Source organism: Symphalangus syndactylus, chromosome 8 (genome assembly GCF_028878055.3).
Source record: "Symphalangus syndactylus isolate Jambi chromosome 8, NHGRI_mSymSyn1-v2.1_pri, whole genome shotgun sequence".
NCBI lineage: Eukaryota > Metazoa > Chordata > Mammalia > Primates > Hylobatidae > Symphalangus > Symphalangus syndactylus.
The window spans coordinates 119690453-119712579 of NC_072430.2; the positions used below are offsets into that span (position 1 = coordinate 119690453).

A 22127-nucleotide genomic window follows, 5' to 3' on the forward strand; every position below is an offset into this window, starting at 1 on the left:
TTATTTGCACGGTTCTTGCAACATTTCTTTAAATTTGTTTCAAAATAAAAAGTTTAGAAATCATTTAAAAGATTTCTGCATTCCTTTTTGAAAATCTAGACTAATTTTTAAAAGAATGCAAGAGATGAAGAAACAGAAAAAGAGATAAAGACAAGCTTCACATCTAGAAACTCTATCCTGTTGCATGCAAGTATTGAGGTTTGGAGAATTAATGATAATGCCAGGGAACATTTCAGTGACCTTGTAGTCACTAAGTCATCAACTCAAAATTACAAGTTTAAATCTTAAGCAATTCCTTGAATTAATCAAATGTAAATTCACTGCAAAATTTTCATTTAAAGCTATTCTGCAGTATCTATTAACGAAATTGAATCATCTAGTAATATTTTCCTCTGTACCTAAGAACTATTATTTCAAGTATTCACAAATTTCAAAAACCTGATGTTCTAAAAAATTTGAGCAAAGCATATAATTTCAACTTTAGGTCATCACTACTTTATTATGTTGTCACAACCCTTTATTCTAATTAATGCTAGTCTATCTGATTCTATTTTTGTCTACCATTGTTATTTTCTTACCATTTTCACTAAACAGTAAAGAAAATAAGATACAGGTGAATTTTAAGTAAACAAGTCTAACTATATATTTTTAAATTATATGAAACTAAACTCTTTGGAGACTCTGTGAATTTAATTACTACATCTTATTATCCTAGAGCAGAGGTAACAGGCTGGTGGTAGAAAGATCACATCAGACTCATGGAAGTGTTTTGTTTCTTGCACATGGTTTTGTTATTGTTTTCAATGAAATGTGAATGCCTTTAAATAGGGAAAGTACTCTGTACTTCATCGTAGATGTCACCATTCCCCACTTTTTAATGAAGTGCATGGTGTACTTTACCTATCACATTACATATTTTGCCCCTACAGACATTCGAGTTTGTGCCTTTATACTAGAGTAGCCTGAGGCTGGTTATGTCAAAAATGAATGATACACAACAGTGCATGGTGGCTAATGCCTGTAATCCCAGCACTTTGGGAGGCTGAGGTGGGCAGATTGCTTGAGGTCAGGAGTTTGAGACCAGTCTGGCCAACATAGTGAAACCTCGTCTCTACTAAAAATACAAAAATTAGCCGAGCATGGTGGCACGAGCTTGTAGTCTCAGCTACTGAGGAGGCTGAGGCAGAAGAATCATTTGAACCCAAGAGGTGGAGGTTGCAGTGAGCCGCGATCTCACCACTGCACCCCAGCCTAGGTGACAGAGTGAGACTCTGTCTCAAAAAAAAAATTAATTAATAAAAAAAAGAATGATATGATACTGAATAGTAATACAATTTCTGTATTTCAATAGGATTTCTTTTGCCTCACTCCAAAAACAAAAACAAAAGGCTAAGATGAAGAGTTTTCATTCCCCTTCATAGCGTCATAGTTTTGGAGAGTTTTAAGAAAATTTAGAGTATAAATATATATAAAACAGTAATCATTTATTTGAGATTTATACATAAATACAAAAAAAAATTGTTGAGCACCTACTATGTACCAGACACTGGGGATACAGCAATGTAAGTTTTCAGTCTTTTGAGAAAGGGAAACAAAAAAATAATTACAACTAATTTGCATTTCTCTATGATTAGTGAGGATGAGCATTCTTATATGTTTGTTGGCCACTTGTATGTCGTCTTTTGAGAACTGTCTGTTCATGTCTTTTGCCCATTTTTTAATGGGATTATTTGTTTTTTGCTTGTTGATTTAAGTTTCTTATAGATTCTGGATATTAGACCTCTGTTGCATGCATAGTTTGAGAATATTTTCTCCCATTCTTTAGGTTATCTGTTTCCTCTATTGATAATTATTATTTTATTTTTGAGACCGATTCTCGCTCTGTTGCCCAGGGTAGAGTGGCACAATCTCGGCTCACTGCAACCTCCACCTTCCAGGTTCAAGCAAGTCTCCTGCCTCAGCCTCCCAAGTAGCTGGGATTACAGGCATGTGACACCACGCCTGGCTAAGTTTTGTATTTTTAGTAGAGACAGGGTTTCACCATGTTGACCAGGCTGGTCTTGAACTCTTGACCTCAGGTGATCTGCCAGCCTTGGCCTCCCAAAGTGCTGGGATTACAGGCATGAGCCACTACTCCCGGCTGATGATTTCTTTTGCTGAGCAGAAGCTCTTTAACTTAATTAGGTCCCATTTATTAATTTTTAGTTTTGTTACAATTGCTTTTGGGGACTTAGCCAAAAATGATTTGCCAAGGCCAATGTCGAGCAGGGTATTTCCTAGATTTTCTTTTAGGATTTTTAGAGTTTGAGGTCTTACATTTAAGTCTCTAATCCATCTTGAGTTAATTTTTATATATGGGGAAAGGTATGGGTCCAGTTTTATTCTTCTGCATATGGCTGGTCAGTTATCCCAGCACCTCTTATTGAATAGGGAGTCCTTTCCCCCATTGCTGGTTTTGTGAGCCTTGTCAAAGATCAGTTGGTTGTGAGTATGTCGCTTTATTTCTCAGTTTCCAATTCTGTTCCATTGTTATATGCACCTGTTTTTGGACCAGTGCCATGCTGTTTTGGCCTCACATGAGTCAGAATGGCCATCATTAAAAAGTAAAAAAAAAAAACAAAAAACCAGATGCTGGCAAGGCTTCAGAGAATAGGGAACACTTATCTACTGTTGATGGGAGTATAAGTTAGTTCAACCACTGTGGAAAGCAGTTTGGAGATTTCTCAAAAGAACTTAAAACAAAGCTACCATTTAACCCTGCAATCCCTTTACTGGGCATATAACCAGAGGAAAAAAGATCATTATACCAAAAAGATACATACACTCACCATGCTACTCACAATAGCAAAGACATGAAATCAACCAATGCGTCCATCAATGGTGAATTGGATAAAGAAAATGTGGTACATATACACCATGGAATATTACATAGCCATGAAAAAGAATGAAATAATATAATCATGTCCTTCGCAACAACATGGATGGAGCTAGAAGCCATAATCCTTAGCAAGTTAACGTAAGAACAGAAAACTAAATACTCTGTGTTCTCACTTATAAGTGAGAGTTAAATATTGAGCACTTATGGACATACACATGGGAACAACAGACACTGCAGAGTACTTAGAGGGAAGAGGGAGGGATGGAGACATGGGTTGAAAAACTACCTATTTGGTACTATGCTCACCACTTGGATGCAATATACTCATCTAACAATCCTGCACATATACTCCCCATATCTAAAATAAAAATCGGAAAAAATAATTACAGCTAGTTGGAACAGATAATATGACATAGGAAGTAAAGAATGCAAGAGAAAGATAAATCAAAGAAAGCCGAGTCTAAAACATGAAGGATGAAAAAGGGTCAAACAGAAGAAATAAATGTGTGTTGGATGGATGGATGGATGGAACGTAAGAAAGAAGTGGGAGTCTTTTGAGCAAAAGCAGCATATGTGTGAAGATCCACAGATGGGGAAGAGAGGGGGATATTCCAGGAACAGAAATAAGTCCAGAATGACTGGTACGTTGAGACTTAGGGAAAATATATCTGCCATATGGTTATCCAACCTCTATTTGATTGCTTCTAGTGACCAGAAGTTTACTATGAAACTCTTCATCATTGGACAACTCATGTTGTCTGATATTTTTGCTTATATTAAGGTGAAATCTTTCTTCCCGTAACTACTGCCTATTTGTCTAAGTTTGGCCTCTTTTTCCACATAAGAATTCTATGAGTATTTGAAGAGAGACAAAATCCCTTCTTCCCCTGGGCAACTTACAATTCTGTTAAGTACTGTTAAAAAATATGTTCCCCAGGATGAATTCTTGTTGTCAAGTGGTCTTCTTATAATTAATGTCAGCATTCAATACAATACTCCAAATGATAATAGCTAATATATATTGACTGTTTAGATTGTGCAACATGCTCTGCTAAACACAACATGCGTTATCACTTTTAACATAATAACCTCCTTTCCTCTTGCAGATGGGAAGACAGGATCTTAAAGTGACTAAATAAGCTTTTCTTCCAGAAGCCACTAAGCAGTAGAGCTGGTGTTTGAACCCAGGGAGTCTGGCTACACTAGCAGAGTTAATCACTAAATTATAGAGCTAACCCACTACAAAATGGATTACTGGCTATCTTTGATTTGAATACTATACTTTTATTAATTGATTCTATGAGACCACTGAAAGTCATTTAAAGGACTTCCTGTAACCTAGAATTAGAACTTTTTATTGAAAACTTGAAAATAAAAATTGCTCAAACTTCCATATATAAAGTACACTATCTCTTTTTTCCTTTTTTATTTCTTGCTTTTAGCATTGTCCTATAAGACAAGAATGACTGTTATTTGATGGTAACAAGAGGATTCCAAGGTTTATATTGCAAAGTAAGAACTTGGTGCCTAAGACCCAGAATAAACCTTAGTTCCCATGAGGAACTTTAGTTTCCCAGTGAGGAAATAAAAATGGCTCAGAGTTCTCAATTAATTAGTCTTTCTGGTTGATATGATATGGCTGTGTCCCCACCCAAATCTCATGTTGAATTGTAGCTCCTGTAATCCCCATGTGTTGTGGGAGGAAGCCAGCGGGAGGTAATTGAATCATGGGAGCAGGTCTTTCCTGTGCTGTTCTCATGACAGAGAACAAGTCTCATGGGATCTGATGGTTTTATAAATGGGAGTTACCCTGCACAAGCTCTTGCCTGCTGCCATGTTAAGATGTATCTTTGCTCCTTCTTTGCCTTCCCTCATGAATGTGAGTCTTCCCTAGCCATGTGGAACTGTGAGTCCATTAAACCTCTTTTGCTTTATAAATTACCCAGTTTCAGGTATGTCTTTATTAGCAGCACGAGAACAGACTAATACACTGGTGTACCTCACTGCCATCTAAAGAAATGACTCATCAAAAAACTGGAATCAAGAAAGTTTTATGAAATCCATACTTATAGATTTGAACTTTAAAGATTGGTAAATTTTTTATGGTGTTTACAGAAGCAATGAATTTTTGTCAGACATTAAGTCAATTAACTCCTCTATTGCTCCCATTTCTGAAACCTCTTCACCTCAGTTACTTTTTAATGGTTGACTACATTAATAAAATTTGCATGTGTACTATGTGGCAGGCACCATAATCAATAGGTAGAACTAAAATTTTCGAGCAATTAAAAGAGATTAAGGGAGTAAATGATACCAATTCAGAAGAGATAAAAGGAACTGGAACATTGACCACATAGTTGAGTAAGTTGTGCAGGACCTAGTTTATTTCAATCTGATTTAGGACTATTTTGAAATTAGGGTTTAATCCTAAATTGTTTTATTCTAAAAAATATTTTAATGCATAGACAAACTTGCTCTTAAATTCTGAAGCAAAGTTTTCCTCTTTCTCTATTCACTGTGAAAGGTGGTAATATGAGCAAGGTGGGGATTGCAGGAGAGTATGTCAAGCTTGATCCAAAATGTAAGCCTTTAGCAAGTTGTGACAACATCTGAGTCGAAAACCTAGTTCTATCATCAACTGAGCTACAGTGTGATCCAGTAGCGAAACAGTTACCACAGAAAACAAACAACTAAAGTTAATTTTCCTTCTTTAGGTCAGAAGGCTGGAAGTAGATCCCACCTCTGTTGAAATTTGAAGTCATTCCTTGATATGCCTATTTAGAACCCATCTTCTTTTTTAAAAATTTGAGATTTGGAGGTACATGTGCTTGTTGGTTACATGGGTATTACACGTGTAATGGTGAGGACTAGGCTTCTAGTGTGCCCATCACCAAAATATTGTACACTGTATCCAGTAGGTAATTTCTCACCCATCATCCCTTCCCTATTATGGCATTCCCAGAGTCTATTTTTTCTGTCTTTATGCCTGTGTATATACCATTTGTTTAGTTACCACTTATAAGTGAGAACATATGATATGTGATTTTCTGCTTCTATGTTAGTTCAGTTGGGATAATGGCCTCCAGCTCCATCCATGTTTCTGCAAAGGACATGATTTCATTCTTTTTTATGGCTGTGTAGTATTCCATGGTACTTATATACCACATTTTCTTTTTTTTCTTTTTGTCTCTTTTTTATGATGGAGTTTTGCTCTGCTGCTCAGGCTGGAGTGCAGTGGTGCAATCTTGGCTCACTGCAACCTCCACCTCTTGGATCCAGTGATTCACTGCCTCAGCCTCGTGAGTAGCTGGGATTGTAGGTGTCTGCCACCACAACTGGCTAACTGCGTATTTTTAGTAGATATAGGGTTTCACCATGTTGGCCAGGCTGGTCTCAAACTCCTGACCTCAGGTGATCTGCCCGCCTCAGCCTCCCAAAGTGCTGGGGTTACAGGTGTGAGTCACTGGACCTGGCCTGCCGTATTTTCTTTATCCAATCAACTGTTGGTGGACACTTAGGTTGTTTCCATGACTTTGTTATTGTAAGTAGTGTTGCAATAAACATATGAGTCCATGTGTCCTTTGGGTAGATACAAAATAGTGAAATTGCTGATTCAAATGGTTGTTTTATTTTCAATTTCTTGAGATATTTCCATACTGTTTTCCATAGTCTGAACTAATTTACATTCTCATCAACAGTGTATGAATGTTTTCTTTTCTCTGCATCCATGCCAAGATCTGTTATTTTTTGGCTTTTTTGTTTTTTCCTTTTTTCATCTTTATTTTAATTTTTTTAAAATGAGTTATTGGGGTACAGGTATTATTTGGTTACATGAGTAACTTCTTTAGTGGTGATTTGTGAGATTTTGGTGCATCCAGCACCCAAGCAGTATACAATGCACCACATTTGTACTCTTCTATCCCTTGCCCCCCTCTCACTCTTCCCCCTAAGCCTCAAAAGTCCATTGCATCATTCTTATGCCTTTGTGTCCTCATAACTTAGCTCCCACATATTAGCGAGAACATACAACGTTTGGTTTTCCATTCCTGAGTTACTTCACTTAGAATAATAGTCTCCAGTCTTATCCAGGTCACTGCAAATGCTGTTAATTCATTCATTTTTATGGCTGCGTAGTATTCCATCACATATATATACCACAGTTTCTTTATCCACTTGTTGATTTATGGGCATTTGGGTTGGTTCCGCAATTTTGCAATTGTGAATTGTGCTGCTATAAACGTGTGTGCAAGTACCTTTTTGAATAATAACTTCTTTTCCCCTGAGTAGATATCCAGTAGTGGGATTGCTGGATAAAATAGTAGTTCTACTTTTAGTTGTTTAAGGAATCTCCGCACTGTTTTCCATGGTGGCTGTACTAGTTTACATTCCACCAGCAGTGTAGAAGTGTTCCCTGTTCACCTCATCCATGCCAATGTCTACTCTTTTTTGATTTTTTGATTATGGCCGTTCTTGCAGGAGTGAAGTGGTATCACATTGTGATTTTGATTTGCATTTCCCTGATCATTAGTGATGCTAAGCATTTTTTCATATGTTTGTTGGCCATTTGTATATCTTCTTTTGAGAATTGCCTTTTCATGTCCTTAGCTCACTTTTTGATGGGATTGTTTGTTTTTTTCTTACTAATCTATTTGAGTTCATTATAGATTCTGGATATTAGTCCAATGTCAGATGTACAGATTGTGAAGATTTTCTCCCACTCTGTGAGTTGTCTGTTTATTCTACTGACTGTCCCTTGTGCCGTGCAAAAGCTCTTTAGTTTAATTCGGTTTCAGCTATTTATCTTTGTATTTATTGCATTTGCTTTTGGGTTCTTAGTCATGAAATCCTTGCCTAAGCCAATGTCTAGAAGGGTTTTTCCAATGTTATCTTCTAGAATTTTTATAGTTTCAGGTCTTAGGTTTAAGTCCTCATTCCATCTTGAGTTGATTTTTATATAAGGTGAGATGAAGATCCAGTTTCATTCTCCTATATGTGGCTAGCCAATTATCCCAGCACCATTTGTTGAAAAGGGTGTCCTTTCCCCACTTTATGATTTTGTTTGCTTTGTGGAAGATCGGTTGGCTGTAGGTATTTGGGCTTATTTCTGGGTTCTCTATTCATTCTGTTCCATTGGTCTGTGTGCCTATTTTTATACCAGTACCATGCTGTTTTGGTGACTATGGCCTTATAGAAAGTTTGAAATCAGGTAGTGTGATGCCTCCAGATTTGTTCTTTGTGTTTAGTCTCGCTTTGGCTATGTGGGCTTTTTGGTTCCATATGAATTTTAGAATTGTTTTTTCTAACTCTGTGAAGAATGATGGTGGTATTTTGATGGGGATTGCATTGTATTTGTAGATTGCTTTTGGCAGTATGGTCATTTTCATAATATTGATTCTACCCATCTATGAGCATGGGATGTGTTTGCATTGTCTATGATTTATTTCAGCAGTGTTTCCTAGTTTTCCTTGCAGAGGGCTTTTGAGTCTTTTGTTAGGTATATTCCTAAGTATTTTATTTTTTTACAACTATTGTAAAAGGGGCTGAGTTCTTGATTTGGTTCTCTGGTCGCTGTTGGTGTAGAGAAGAGCTACTGATTTGTGTTCGTTAATCTTGTATCTGGAAACTTTACTGAATTCTTTTATCAGTTCTAGGAGCTTTCTGGAGGAGTCCTTAGGGTTTTCAAGGTAAACAATCATATCATCAGCAAAATAGTGACAGTTTCACTTCCTCTTTACTGGTTTGGATGCCCTTTCTTTCTCTTGTCTAACTGCTCTGGCTAGGACTTCCAGTACTAAGTTGAAAAGGAGTGGTGAGAGTGGGCATCCTTTTCTTGTTCCGGTTCTCAGAGGGAATGCTTTCAACTTTTCCCTATTCAGTATTATGTTGGCTGTGGGTTTGTCATAGGTGGCTTTTATTACATTAAGGTATGTCCCTTGTATGCCGATTTTGCCGAGTTTTCGTCATAAAGGAACACTGGACATTGTCAAATGTTTTTTCTGCATCTATTAAGATGATCATGGCCAGGCATGGTGGCTCACGCCTGTAATCCCAGCACTTTGGGAGGCTGAGGCAGGCGGATTACTAGGTCAGGAGATCGAGACCATCCTGGCTAACACAGTGAAATCCCGTCTCCACTAAAAATACAAAAAATTAGCCAGGCGTGGTGACGGGCGCCTGTAGTCCCAGCTACTCGGGAAGCTGAGGCAGCAGAATGGCGTGAACCTGGGAGGCGGAGCTTGCAGTGAGCGGAGATCTTGCCACTGCACTTTAGCCTGGGTGACAGAGCAAGACTCCATCTCAAAAAAAAAAAAAAAAGATGATCATGTGATTTTTGTTTTTAATTCTGTTTGTGTGGTGTATCACATTTACTGACTTGCATATGTTAAACCATCCATGCATCCCTGGTATGAAACCCACTTGATCATGGTGAATTATCTTTTTGATATGTTGCTGGATTTGGTTAGCAAGTATTTTGTTAAGGATTTTTGACATCTATGTTCATCAAAGATATTGGTCTGTAGTTTTGTTTTTTGCTTATGTCCTTTCCTGGTTTTGGTATTAAGATGATGCTGACTTCATAGAATGAATTAGGGGTTGGGAGTTCTTTCTTTCTCTATCTTGTGGAATAGTTTCAAAAGGATTGGTACCAATTATTTGAATCTGTGGAAGAATTCTGCTGTGAATCTGTCTAGTCCTGGACTTTTTTTCTGTTGGTAATATTTTAATTACCATTTCAATCTCCCTGCTTGTTAATGGTCTGTTCAGGGTATCTAATTCTTCCTGATTTAAGCTAGGAGGGTTGTATTTTTCCAGGAATTTCTCCATCTCTTCTAGGTTTTCTAGTTTATGTGCAGAAAGGTTTCATAGTAGCTTGAATGATCTTTTGTATTCCAATGGTGTCAGTTGTATTATCTCTTTCGTTTCTTAGTGAAGTTACTTGGATTTTCTCTTTTCTTTTCTTGGTTAATCTTGCCAGTGGTCTATTTTATTTCTCTTTTCAAAAAACCAGCTTTTTGGTTCATTTATCTTTTGTAATTTTTTTTTGTTTCAATGTCATTTAGTTCTGCTCTGATCTTGGTTGTTTCCTTTCTTCTGTTGGGTTTGGGTTTGGTTTGTTCTTCTTTCTCTAGTTCCTTGTGGTGTGACCTTAGAGTGTCAATTTGTGCTCTTTCAGTCTTATTGACAGGCATTGAGGGCTATGAGCTTTCCTGTTAGCACTGCCTTTGCCGTGTCCCAGAGGTTTTCATAGGTTGTGTCATTATTGTTGTTGAGTTCGAAGAATTTTTAAATTTCCATATTGATTTTGTTTTTGAACCAATGTTCATTCAGGAGCAGGTTATTTAATTTCCATGTGTTTGCATGGTTGTGAAGGCTCCTTTTGGAGTTCATTTCCAGTCTGATTCCACTGTGGTCTGAGAAAGTGTTTGATATAATTTCAATTTTCTTAAATTTACTGAAACTTGTTTTATGGCCTATCATATGGTCTATCTTGAAGATAGTTCCATGCACTGTTGAATAAAATGTGTGTTCAGTCGTTGTTGGATGAAATGTTCTGTATAGATCTGTTAAGTCCATTTGTTCCAAGGTATAGTTTAATCCATTGTTTCTTTGTTGACTTTCTGCCTTGATGACAGGTCTAATGCCATCAGTGGAGTACTGAAGTCTCCCACTATTACTATGTTGCTATCTCATTTCTTATGTCTACCAGTAATTGTTTTATAAATTTGGGAGCTCCAGTGTTAGGTGCCTATATGTTTAGGAATGTGATATTTTCTTCTTGGACAAGGCCTTTTACCATTATATAATGTCCCTCTTTGTCTCTTTTAACTGCTGTTGCTTTAAAGTTTGTTTTGTGTGATGCAAGAATAGCTACCCCTGCTTGCTTTTCATGTCCATTTGCATGAAATGCCTTTTCCCACCTCTTTAAGTTTATGTGACTCCTTTTGTGCTAGATGGGTCTCCTGAAGGCAGCAGATGTTGGTGAGTTGTTATCCATTCTGTGGTTCTATATCTTTTAAGTGGATCATTTAGGCCATTTGCATTCATTGTTGGTATTGAAATGTGAGGTACCATTGCATTCATTGTGCTCTTTATTTCCTGCGTACTTCCTTTATTTTGCTTTTGCTTTTTAACTTGTATTTTTGTTTTATAGGTCCTGTGTGATTTATTCTTTAAAGAGGTTCTGTTTTGATGTGTTTCCAGGATTTGTTTCAAGATTTAGAGCTCCTTTTGGCAGTTCTTGTAGTGGTGCTTTGGTAATGGCGAATTTTCTCAGCATTTGTCCGAAAAAGACTATATCTTTTCTCCATATATGATGCTTAGTTTTGCTGGATACAAAATTCTTGGCTGATAATTGTTTTATTTGAGGAGGCTATAAAGATAGGGCCTCAATCCCTTCTAGCTTGTAGGGTTTCTGCTGAGAAATCTGCTGTTGATCTGGTAAGTTTTCCTTTATAGGTTACCTGGTGCTTCTGTCTCACAGCTCTTAAGATTCTTTCCTTCATCTTAATTTTGGATAACCTGATGAAAATGTGCCTAGGCAAAGATCTTTTTGTGATGAATTTCCCAGGTGTTCTTTGCTTCTTGTATTTGCACGTCTAGGTCTCTAGCAAGGCTGGGGAAGTTTTCCTCGATTATTCCCCTAAATGTGTTTTCCAAGCTTTTAGAATTCTCTTCTTCCTTAGGAACACCAATTATTCTTAGGTTTGGTCATTTAACATAATTTTAGACTTCTTGGAAGCTTTGTTGATATTTTCTTATTCTTTTTTGTCTTTGTTGGATTGGATTAATTCTAAGACCTTGTCTTTGAGCTCTGAATTTCTTTCTTCTACTTGTTCAATTCTGTTGTTGAGACTTTCCAGAGCACTTTGCATTTCTAAAAGTTTGTCCAAAGTTTCCTAATTTTTTATGGTTTTTTTCTTTAAGCTATCTATATCCTTGAATATTTCTCCCTTCACTTCTTCTTTCATGTTTTGGATTCCCTAGCACTGGGCTTTGCCTTTCTCTGGTCCCTCCCTGACTAGCTTAATAACTAACCTCCTGAATTCTTTTTCAGGTAAATCAGGGATTTCTTCTTGGTTTGGATCCATTGCTGGTGAACTAGTGTGATTTCCTGGGGGTGGTGTTGAAGAGCCTTGTTTTGTCATATTACCAGCATTTGTTTTCTGTTTCCTTCTCATTTGGGTAGGCTCTGTCAGAGAGAAGATCTATGTCTGAAGGCTGTTGTTCCGAATTTTTTGTCCCATGGGGTGTTCCCTTGATGTAGTACTCTCCCCCTTTTCCTGTGGATGTGGCTTCCCGTGAGCCAAGAGCAGTGATTGTTGTCTCTCTTCTGGGTCTAGCAACCCAGCTATTCTACCTGGATCTGGACTAGTACTGTGGGTTGTCTGCACAGAGTCCTGTGATGTGAACTGTCTATGGTCTCTCCGCCGTGGATACCAGTGCCTTCAGCTTCTCCTGTGGGGGTGTGTGATCGGGAGAGGAGAGTCTCCCTTTCCACTTCCACAGTTGGGGCACTCACAGTTTTGGAAGGGTCTTGGTCCTTCAGGAGCAGTCCACTTCCTTCAGAAGATCTGTGTCTGATCTCAGGTCTCCAGGTCATGTCCCTGGTGCTGCCTGATCTGCATCCAGTGCGAGCAGGAGTTGCCACAGGCTCCACACTGACTTTTTAAGTAATAGTCATTCTGACTTGTGTAAGGTGGCATCTCAGTGTGGTTTAAATTTACATTTCTCTTATGATTCATGATATTGAGAATTTTTTCATGCGTTGGTTGATCACTTCTATTTCTTCTTTTGAGAAATATCTGCTCACATCCTTTGCCCAGTTTTTAATGGGGTTGTTCGTTTCCTTTCTGTTGATTTTAGTTCTTTATAGATTCTAGATATTAATTCATTTTCAGAGGCATAATTGGTAAATAATTTCTCCCATTCTGTAGATTGTCTGCTTATCCTGTTGATTATTTCTTTTGCTGCGCAGAAACATTTTGGTTTGATTAAGTCCCATTTGTCTATTTTTGCTTTGTTACATTTGCTTTTGGGGTCTTCATTATAAATCCTTTGCCTAGGCTAATGTCCAGAAAAGTTTTTCCAAGCTTTCTTTTAGGATTGTTATAGTTTAAGTCTTATGTTTAGGTCTTTAATCCATCTTGAGTTAATTTTGGTATGTGATGAGAAATAGGGATCCAGTTTCATTCTTCTGCGTATGGCTAGCTAGTTACCCAGCACCATTTATTGAATAGGACGTCCTTTCTGCATTGTTATTTTTGTTAGCCTTACTGAAGATCAGTCAGATGTAGGTATGTGGCTTTATTTTGGGGTTCTCTATTCTGTTCCATTGATTTGTGTCTATTTTTGTATCAGTATCATGCTGTTTTAGTTACCATAGCCTTGTAGTATAATTTGAAGTCAGGCAATGTGATGTCTCCAGATTTGTCCTTTTCCTTAGGAGTACTTTGGCTATTCAAGCTTTCTCTTGGTTCTGTGTAAACTTTAGGATTTTTTTTTTTAATTCTGTGAAAAATGATGTTACTAATTTGTTAGGAATTACATTGAGTCTATAGATTGCTTTGGGAATATGGTCATTTTAACAATATTGATTATTCCAATTCATAAGCATGGAATGTTTTTCCATTTATTGGTGTTATCTACAAGTTAAAGAAATTAAAGCCTCACTGTTTTGTAGTTCTCCTTGTAGAGATCTTTCACCTCCTTGGTTAAATATATGTCTAGGTATTTTTTGTGCGGCTATTTTAAATGGCCTTAAGTTCCTGATTTGGTTCTCAGATATACCATTGTTGGTGTATGAAAAATGCTACTGATTTGTGTATGTTGATTTTGTATCCTGAGACTTACTAAAGTCACTAATCAGGCCTAGAAGTCTTCTAGAGGAGGCTTTAGGGTTTTTTAGGTATATGATCATGGCATATACCTGTTCATCTCATTGAACAGAGATAAGTTGACTTCCCCTTTTCCAATTTGGATGCCTTTTATTTCTTTCTCTTGCCTGATAGCTCTAGATAGGACTTTCAGTGCTATGTTCAATAGGAGTAGTGAGACTGAACATCCTTGTCTTGTTCCAATTCTTAGGGGAAATGTTTCAACTTTTCCCCATTCAGCATGATGTTGGCTGTGGGTTTGTCATATATGACTCTTATTATTTTGAGGTATGTTTCATTTATGCCTAGTCTGCTGAGGGTTTTTTCTTTTTAATCACGAAAGGATGTTGGATTTTATGGAATGCTTTTTCTGCATCTATTGAGATGGTCATATGGTCTTTGTGCTTAGTTCTGCTTATGTGGTGGATCATGTTTATTGATTTGTGTACGTTGAGCCATCCTTGCTTCCCTGATCATGGTGAATTATTTTTTCATGTGCTGTTGTAGTTTACTAGTATTTTGCTGAGGATTTTTGCATCTATGTTCAGCAGAAATACTGGCCTATAGTTTTCTTTTTTGTTGTTGTGTCCTTGCCTGATTTTGATAATCATGGTGATACTGGATTCATAGAATGAGTTGGGAAGGGAGCCCTCCTCTTTGATTTTTTTTTTGGAATAGTTTCACCAAGATTGGTACCACCTCTTTTTTGTTCATCTGGAAAATTTGGCCATGAATCCATCTTGTCCTGGGCTTTTTTTATCGGGAGATTTTTTTTATTATTGATTTAATTTCATTACTTGTTATTGGTCTGTTCAGGGTTTCTATTTCTTCCTGGTTTAATCTTGGGGGTTGTATGTTTCTAGTAATTTATTCATTTTCTTTAGGTTTTCTAGTTTGTGTGAATAGAGGTATTCATAGTAGTCTTTGATGATCTATTCTGTTTCTCTGGTAACAGTTGTGATGTCATCTTTATCATTTCTAGTACTTATTTGAATCTTTCTTTTTTCCTTAGTCTAGCTGGTGGTCTGTCAATTTTGTTTAGCCTTTCAAAGGATCAACTTTTCATTCATTGATGCTTTCTATCTTTTTTTTTTTTTTTTTGGCCTGAATCTCCTTTATTTTTGCTGTGATCTGTGCTGTTCTTTTCTTCTGATAGCTTTTATTTTATTTTGCTCTTGTTTTTCTAGTACCTTCAAGTGTGATGTTAAATTGTTAATTTGAGAGCTTTCTATCTTTTTGATGTAAGCATGTTAATGCTATAAACTTTTCTCTTAGCCCTGCCTTTGCTATATCCTAGGAGTTTTGGTATGCTGTGTCTTTATTTTTATTTGTTTTGCATTTTTTTAAATTTCTGCCATTATTTTATTGTTTACACAAAAGCTGTTCAGGAGAAAGTTGTTTAGTTTCCATGTACTTGTATAGTTTTGAAAGCTTCTCCTTAGTATTGATTTCCAATCTTATTCCACTGTGGTCCAAGAAGATACTTGATATGATTTCAATTTTTTTAAATTTATTGAGACTTCCCTTTTGGACAAGCATACAGTTAATTTTGGAGACTGTTTCATGCACAGATGAGAAGAATGTATATTCTGCAGTTGTTGGGTATAATGTTCTATAAATGTCTATTAGGTCCTTTTGCTCCATAGTCCAATTTAAGTCCAGAGTTTCCTTGTTGATTTTCTGCCTTGATTATCTGTCTAGTAATATCAGTGGGGTATTGAAGTCCACCACTATTATTGTATTGCTATTAATCTGTTTTCCTAGGTCTAGTAGTATTTATTTTGTAAAGCTGGGTGCTTCAGTATTGGGTTCATATATACTTGGGATAGTTAAATCTCCTTGTTGTATTGAACCTTTTATCATTACACAATGCCTTTGTTTTTTTTTTTAACTGCTGTTGGTTTAACGTCTGTTTTATCTAATATGAGAATGGCTATTCCTGCTTGCTTTTCTTTTCCATTTGTGTGATATATCTTTTTCTACCTTTTTGAGTCTGAATGCATCTTTACCCAGTAGGTGAGTCTCTTGTAGACAGAAGATGGCTGTGTCTTTTTTAAAATCCTATTTGCCATTCCATATCTTTTAAGCAGGGCATTGAGGCATTTATGTTAAAAGTTAATGTTGATACATGAGATTTTGTTCTTGATGTAATGTTGTTAGCTACTTCTTTTGAGGTTTCTATTGTGCATTTGCTTTACAAGATCTGTGAGCTTTGTACTTATGTATCTTTTTCTGTGTTGTCCTTTTGTTTCTATGTTTAGAAATCCTTTGAAAATTTCTTGTAGGACCAGGCTAATGATTACAAATTCTCTTAGTGTTTTCTTCTCTGATAAAGAGTTTCTCCTTCATTTATGAAGCTCAGTTTGGCAGGATATAAAATTCCAGCTGGCATTTTTTCTTCTTTAAGGAGGCTAAAAATAGATCCTCATCTTTTCCGTTATAGGGCTTCTGCCGAGAAGTTCACTGTTAATCTAATCAGTTGTCCTTTGTAGGTGCTTTGACTCTTTTCTCTAGCTGGCTTTTTTTTTTTTTTTTTTTTTTTTTTAGTATGGACTTTGGATGGTCTGGTGACTGTATGAGTTGGTGACGTTTGGCTTGCATAAACTCTCATAAGTGTTCTCTAAATTTATCCGAATCTCTGGTAATATCTGGATGTCTACCATTCAAGCAAGATTGGGGAAATTTTCTTGAATTATTCTCTAAAATATGTTTTTCAAGTTGTCTACTTTTTCTCCTTCTCTGTCAAGAATTCCGATAATGTGTAGGTTTGGTCACTTTACATAATCTCATATTTCTCATAGACTTTGTCATCTTAATGGAAGACAAACTCTTATATTATCTAGTCTTTCAGCCTGCAATCTCTTTGCTGTCCCAGGACTCTTCCCTGTCATTAACTAGCGTCTCATTAGGTAAGCCTTCCTATTGCTAACCATCTCTGCTGGAATATTTCTTCATTATTTCATTATTTTTAAAGTTAAATTATAAGCCCAGCAGGTTAGCAACTGCACCTGGTTGGCTTTCTCTATTACCTAACATTTCTGTTAGTACTTAATATATTTTTCTTTACTTTCCTTTAGTATTCATTTTTTTGGCAATACAATTGAGAATTGATATTACCACAGATATTAAAAATCATCAATTTCTAAGGCCTCCTTGGCAGATACGATCTGTTCTTTGGTGGGCTAATTGTTAAGTGGGATCAGAGAATGTTAGGGAAAAAACTCAACTCAGGAGCAATAGAGAAGCATCAAGAAGTAATGGAAAGAATAAATTCATGCTTGAAGAAATCTGACTTTGAGCTTTAAATTTGCTGTGTGACCTTGGACAAGTCCCTTGAGCGTTCTAGGACCCTGTAAAATTAAGTCAGTTAGATATGTCCCAATATTCCAGGATTCTGATATCTTACTTTACAAAAAAAAAAAAGAGAGAGACATTTACTCCAAGAATAATTTTGAGGGAAGTCACCACCAAAATTAGATTCCCTTTTTTTATAGCCAAACTAAATATTTAGCTTATGCTATTCTCATCCTGTTTCTCAGATTGTATAGCTGTTTGTAATTCTCTTCTCATTATATATATATATATGTGTGTGTGTATATATGTGTGTACATATATATATGTGTGTATATATATACATGGAGAGAGAGAGAGAGAGAGAGTGTCAAAGTTTTTTGCCCAGGCTGGAGTACAGGGGCTCAATCTAGGCTCACTGTAGCCTTGACCTCCCAGGTTCAGGTAATCCTCCCACCTCAACTTCCCAAGTAGCTGGGAATACAGGCATGCGCCATGATGCCCAGCTAATTTTTTGTATTTTTAAATAGAAACAGGGTTTACCATGTTGCCCAAGCTGGTCTCGAACTCCTAGGCTCAAGTCATCCACCTGCCTTGGCCTCTCAAAGGATTATAGGCATAAGCCACTGCACCTGGCCAGCATATACTTTTTCTAAAAAAAAATTATTTATTTTTCTTTTTTTGAGACAGAGTTTCACTCTGTTACCCAGGCTGGAGTGCAGTGGCACGATCTCGGCTCACTACAACCTCCACCTCCCAGGTTCAAGCGATTCTCCTGCCTCAGTCTCCCAAGTAGCTGGGATTACAGGCCAGCTGCCATCCCGCCCAGCTAATTTTTGTATATTTTTTGTACAGTTTTGCCATATTGGCCAGGCTGGTCTTGAACTCCTAACCTTAAATGATCCGCCTGATTCGGCCTCTCAAAGTGCTGGGATTACAGGCATGAGTCACTGCGCCCAGCCCCAGCATATACTTTTATAATCAACACATTTCCTCATTAATCTCCAATCTACCTTAATATTTTTACTATATCTTTGTTTTCCTTTGCTTTTTTCATGTGTCATTTGTTTCTCCATTAATAGATTTTTAACTTCTTCCCTTTTGAATTGGTCTTCCCACCAACTTGCTTTGTGATGGAATTTCTAAAAAAAATAAGGCAAAGTTGTCATGGTGGTGATGCTTCCATTTTTCTTTACCACTAAGTAAGGACTATACATTTCCTGTGTCCATAGCTTAATTTCTCTTTTTCTGTGAGTAAAAGTATACTTTCAAAGTACAATTTTTAGAATGATTATGAATGTAGAAATATAAATGCTTGCATTTTAAATTATTATTTGATGGATAACCAAGTCTAGTTCCTACAAAAACACTCTTCTCCTCAAAATCACATGTACCTTCATTTCACAGTTTGTCTGTCTTCCAATTTGCCTATAATTTCTCTTTAGACAATTTTTTTCATTTTATCTCCCTTTAGATCTTTAATTCCAACTTTCCAACCTCTTATTCCTCTCTTCCTTTTTAAGTGTAATGCCATCACACATATATCCTTCCCACATGTGTCTTCAAGTCTTTTTCCCAACATGGAGAGGCAGAGCTGACCCTAGGCGAAACTGTGAAGGAAAGTTCTCTTTCTTTGCCCTTTCCCCCTCCACTTAGAATTGTCCTTCCTTTTCCTTTTGCATCACCATCTTCTACAGGTCTCTCTTGTCCCTCTGGTTGGTTATAATGGATTCAGGTTGGCCTTCTGTATTGTCCTAAATTTTGAACTTTTTCTGACCTCACTCTGCCATGAAACTTATCTGTTCTGGTTTCCATTTGTTTAAGGTGCAGTTAAGATCTGAATCATTCCCTGTCCCAGAATGAATTAACGGCTCATGTATTCTCCCTCTCTAGGAAAAGTATAGTTACCAGAGTTTATTTAGGGGTTTTGACTAGATGGGAATAATGCAAGGTGTCATGCTTGAAAAACTTCTTTTAATATCTGACTTGCATCTCCCCTGAATATTTCACCATGACCAGCAAACACTGACTAAAATGAAGAGAAACCCCAAAGAAGAAAATTGATATGCCCACTACTTTCAAAATGAGGAAAAAAATTTGTCATTAAAATTTCTAAAGATAAAATTTCTCAATGAAAAACAAACGTCTTCACCTGAGATTTGGGTGTTTTTTTTTTCCTATAACTTTTTTTTACACAAAATAGAGTTGTAAAAGAAATAGACCTCAGCATTCAGATTATTGACAGTAACACATACAGATTTTAGTTCCTCTGTTTTTGTTTTTAGCTATTGAATTCTTATCACTTACAAGTTGACTGTATGTGGATTTTTCCTTTAACGCACAGTATCTTCTCCTGAATTTCCTTTCATTATTAATCTGCATAAAATATGACACACATTGCCTCAAATCCCTCACTAATCTATTTGCTAAGTGTGTCAGCATTATAAAGCACTTTGAAATACATTAGCACATTTGGTACTTCCCCCAATATGAGTTAAATGTGGCAGGCTTCATGCCACATCTAACTAATCATGTCACATCTAACTCATCATGCCACATCATGGTGGGAAAAACAGTGCTTAGAGAAACTGTCTTAAGCTACTTAAGTTACACGAGGAGCAGTGGCAGGGGCCCCAACTCACATCCTCTGACCACATGACCACATCCACACACCCAGGATCCTTTCCCTGCTAATGCCACACAGAATCAACCACATGATAATTATGGGGAGGTTTTCTTCTGTGCTTTTTTTTTTTCCAGTTAAAAAACAAATAAAAACATGAATGAGTTTATAATTTTATATTCAAACCCCACACCCATGCAATCACATGCCTTAGAATTTTAAAACCCTACCCACAGAATTCACAAGGGTAAGTGAACATCTATGCCCTCCTCTTACTACACACATCAAAACACTCAAGTAAAGTGTCAGGCACTCCAAGTAAGCCTAGAGCGAGATAAGGTGCATAGATAAAATGCTGGTTTCTGTGTGATGCATATTATTTGCATAATAATTACATTACTCATTCAAGGCTGGGAATTACCACTTTAAAATAAAGTATATTGTATACCTTTTTGGATTTCCCCGATTTTCAAACATTCTTCTGAATATATAACAATTTCCAGAAACCAATTCCTTTCTCAATCATCCTGGGAGCCAACTGATGAGAATCTAATAGCTAACTTTGTAATTAGAATGCAAACATTAATGTAAGAGTACAAAAAAGGCATTGCAATGAGCAAGAGAAGATAGATTGTAGTAGTAAAGCTAAGTGATTCAATAATATTCTTAAAACATGGCACATATATATATCTTGTTTGGTATTCCCAGTAAATGATTTTTAGATACTAAAATTTCTCAGTAGCTTTTCTACACTAATAGCCTTCAAACTATTTCTGTTCTGTATTTTACCTTTCAACCAAACTTTCTATGGCTTTCAGTTTTCCAGTATATTTCTTCCCATTTATTGTACATTTCAAATAATACTTTTCTTTCCTCTATCCCATTTTTAACTAAATTCATTAAGAAAAATTCTGAAAGCCTTTTGGCTTGAAACCAGAATTCAACGTTCTAGTTCAGCCACTAACAAGTCATGTTCTTTTTTTTGCCCAGGGCATGTCCTGGTTTACTCTTTTAATTCACTGAAATCAAAAGGCTGCTTTTGGGGGCATGTTAAGACTCACTCCATTAGCTATAACACAGATAGGGGGATGAATTCTAAATATCTTACTTCCTGCTTTGGAAAATGCCTTTAAACTCTTCTGTTTTTACTTCTCATTAAGATCACATTTTAGGATTACCTGGCATATTGCCCCATGACCCATACTCCCACACTTTTTTTTTTTTTTTTAACTCACCGGCTGCCTTTTTACACCTAGCCAATTTTTCCAGACCAGGATCTGAAGCTGATGAAACAGGGAAGCCATCCTTCAAATGCCCCAAATGAGAGATTTCCTCTTCTTTTCTCCACTCCACAGATGAAGAACTGATGCCCCGTCCAACTTGCTGTATGTCAGTGTATCAGTACCCCTTTCACGGCATAGCTTCCTTGAGGGCTGGGGTAAGAAACCCACAGTTCTTCTGTTTCTGCTGGATTTTTCCCTGTGGTTAATCCTTAACCAAGAGGCACTTCTCAATCAACTCTTCTTCCAAAAGAAGGACCCAGATCAGTATCTTTGGGTGGCTTATGCTTATTTTAAAATAATATCCAGTTGCTGCTTGTTGCACGAAGTCCAGACTCAAGACAGAATGAGCATCATTCAGATAATGCCTCACTGAAAAAAAAAAAAAAAAAAAAAAAAACCAGCAGCTTAACCCACACCTCCTACTCTCCATGAAGTTAATTGCCTATCCACACCTTAGGGAACATGTCACCTGCACTGGATGCGTCACAGGAATTAGGGGGTGGGACCCTTGCCAGGCCAGTAGGACTTGTCCTACATTCTCGTCTTCTTTCCTGCACACAGTGTCTGCTCTAGCAGAGGCAGGACACAGAGAACATTTCACAGACACTGGGCCCAGTGACTCTTTAATATTAAAGTGTCGTTAAATGATTTAAGTCCATAAGGCCAGAGCTTAGCTGCAAAGCTCTAAGCCTCAGCCCCATCATTAGATACTAGGGAAAGTATTCATCTTTAACCTAAAGTTGAATGTTTCGATTTTGGGGGAAGTGACTATGTTGGACAGGTCCCACCTTTCATCACAATGTACTAGGTTAAGCACAGAGCAGAAAAGGAAAGGTAGGCTGTAGGGGACATAAATGACAAAACTGGAGTCCTTCAATTCGCGAGTGGAGATCCACGTGTCTATTACAGGCAAGCCACATTGTTTCAGGCTCTTATAGTGAAAGGGGACACAGCCTGATCCAAGATATTTCTTTTTTTTTTTTTTTTTTTCGAGACAGAGTCTCCTCTGTCGCCCAGGCTGGAGTGCGGTGGCGCGATCTCGGCTCTGCAAGCTCCACCTCCCAGGTTCACGCCATTCTCCTGCCTCAGCCTCTCCGAGTAGCTGGGACTACAGGCGCCCGCCACCACGCCCGGCTAATTTTTTGTATTTTTAGTAGAGACTGGGGTTTCACCGAGGT

At 37.1% G+C, this 22127-nt stretch overlaps 1 protein-coding gene across 1 annotated transcript in view; it reads right to left on the bottom strand.

Annotated features, from left to right (window-relative positions):
* The window catches only part of ABCA12 (ATP binding cassette subfamily A member 12), a 209892-nt gene extending 188493 nt beyond the window's left edge, over nt 1-21399 (bottom strand). Inside the window, exon 1 of the mRNA XM_055290518.1 lies at nt 20902-21399. Coding sequence (XP_055146493.1) covers nt 20902-20970 — 69 coding nt within the window. The 5' untranslated portion in view covers nt 20971-21399. The remainder of the gene's footprint in view (nt 1-20901) is intronic.
* Nucleotides 21400-22127: the final 728 nt, after the last annotated feature.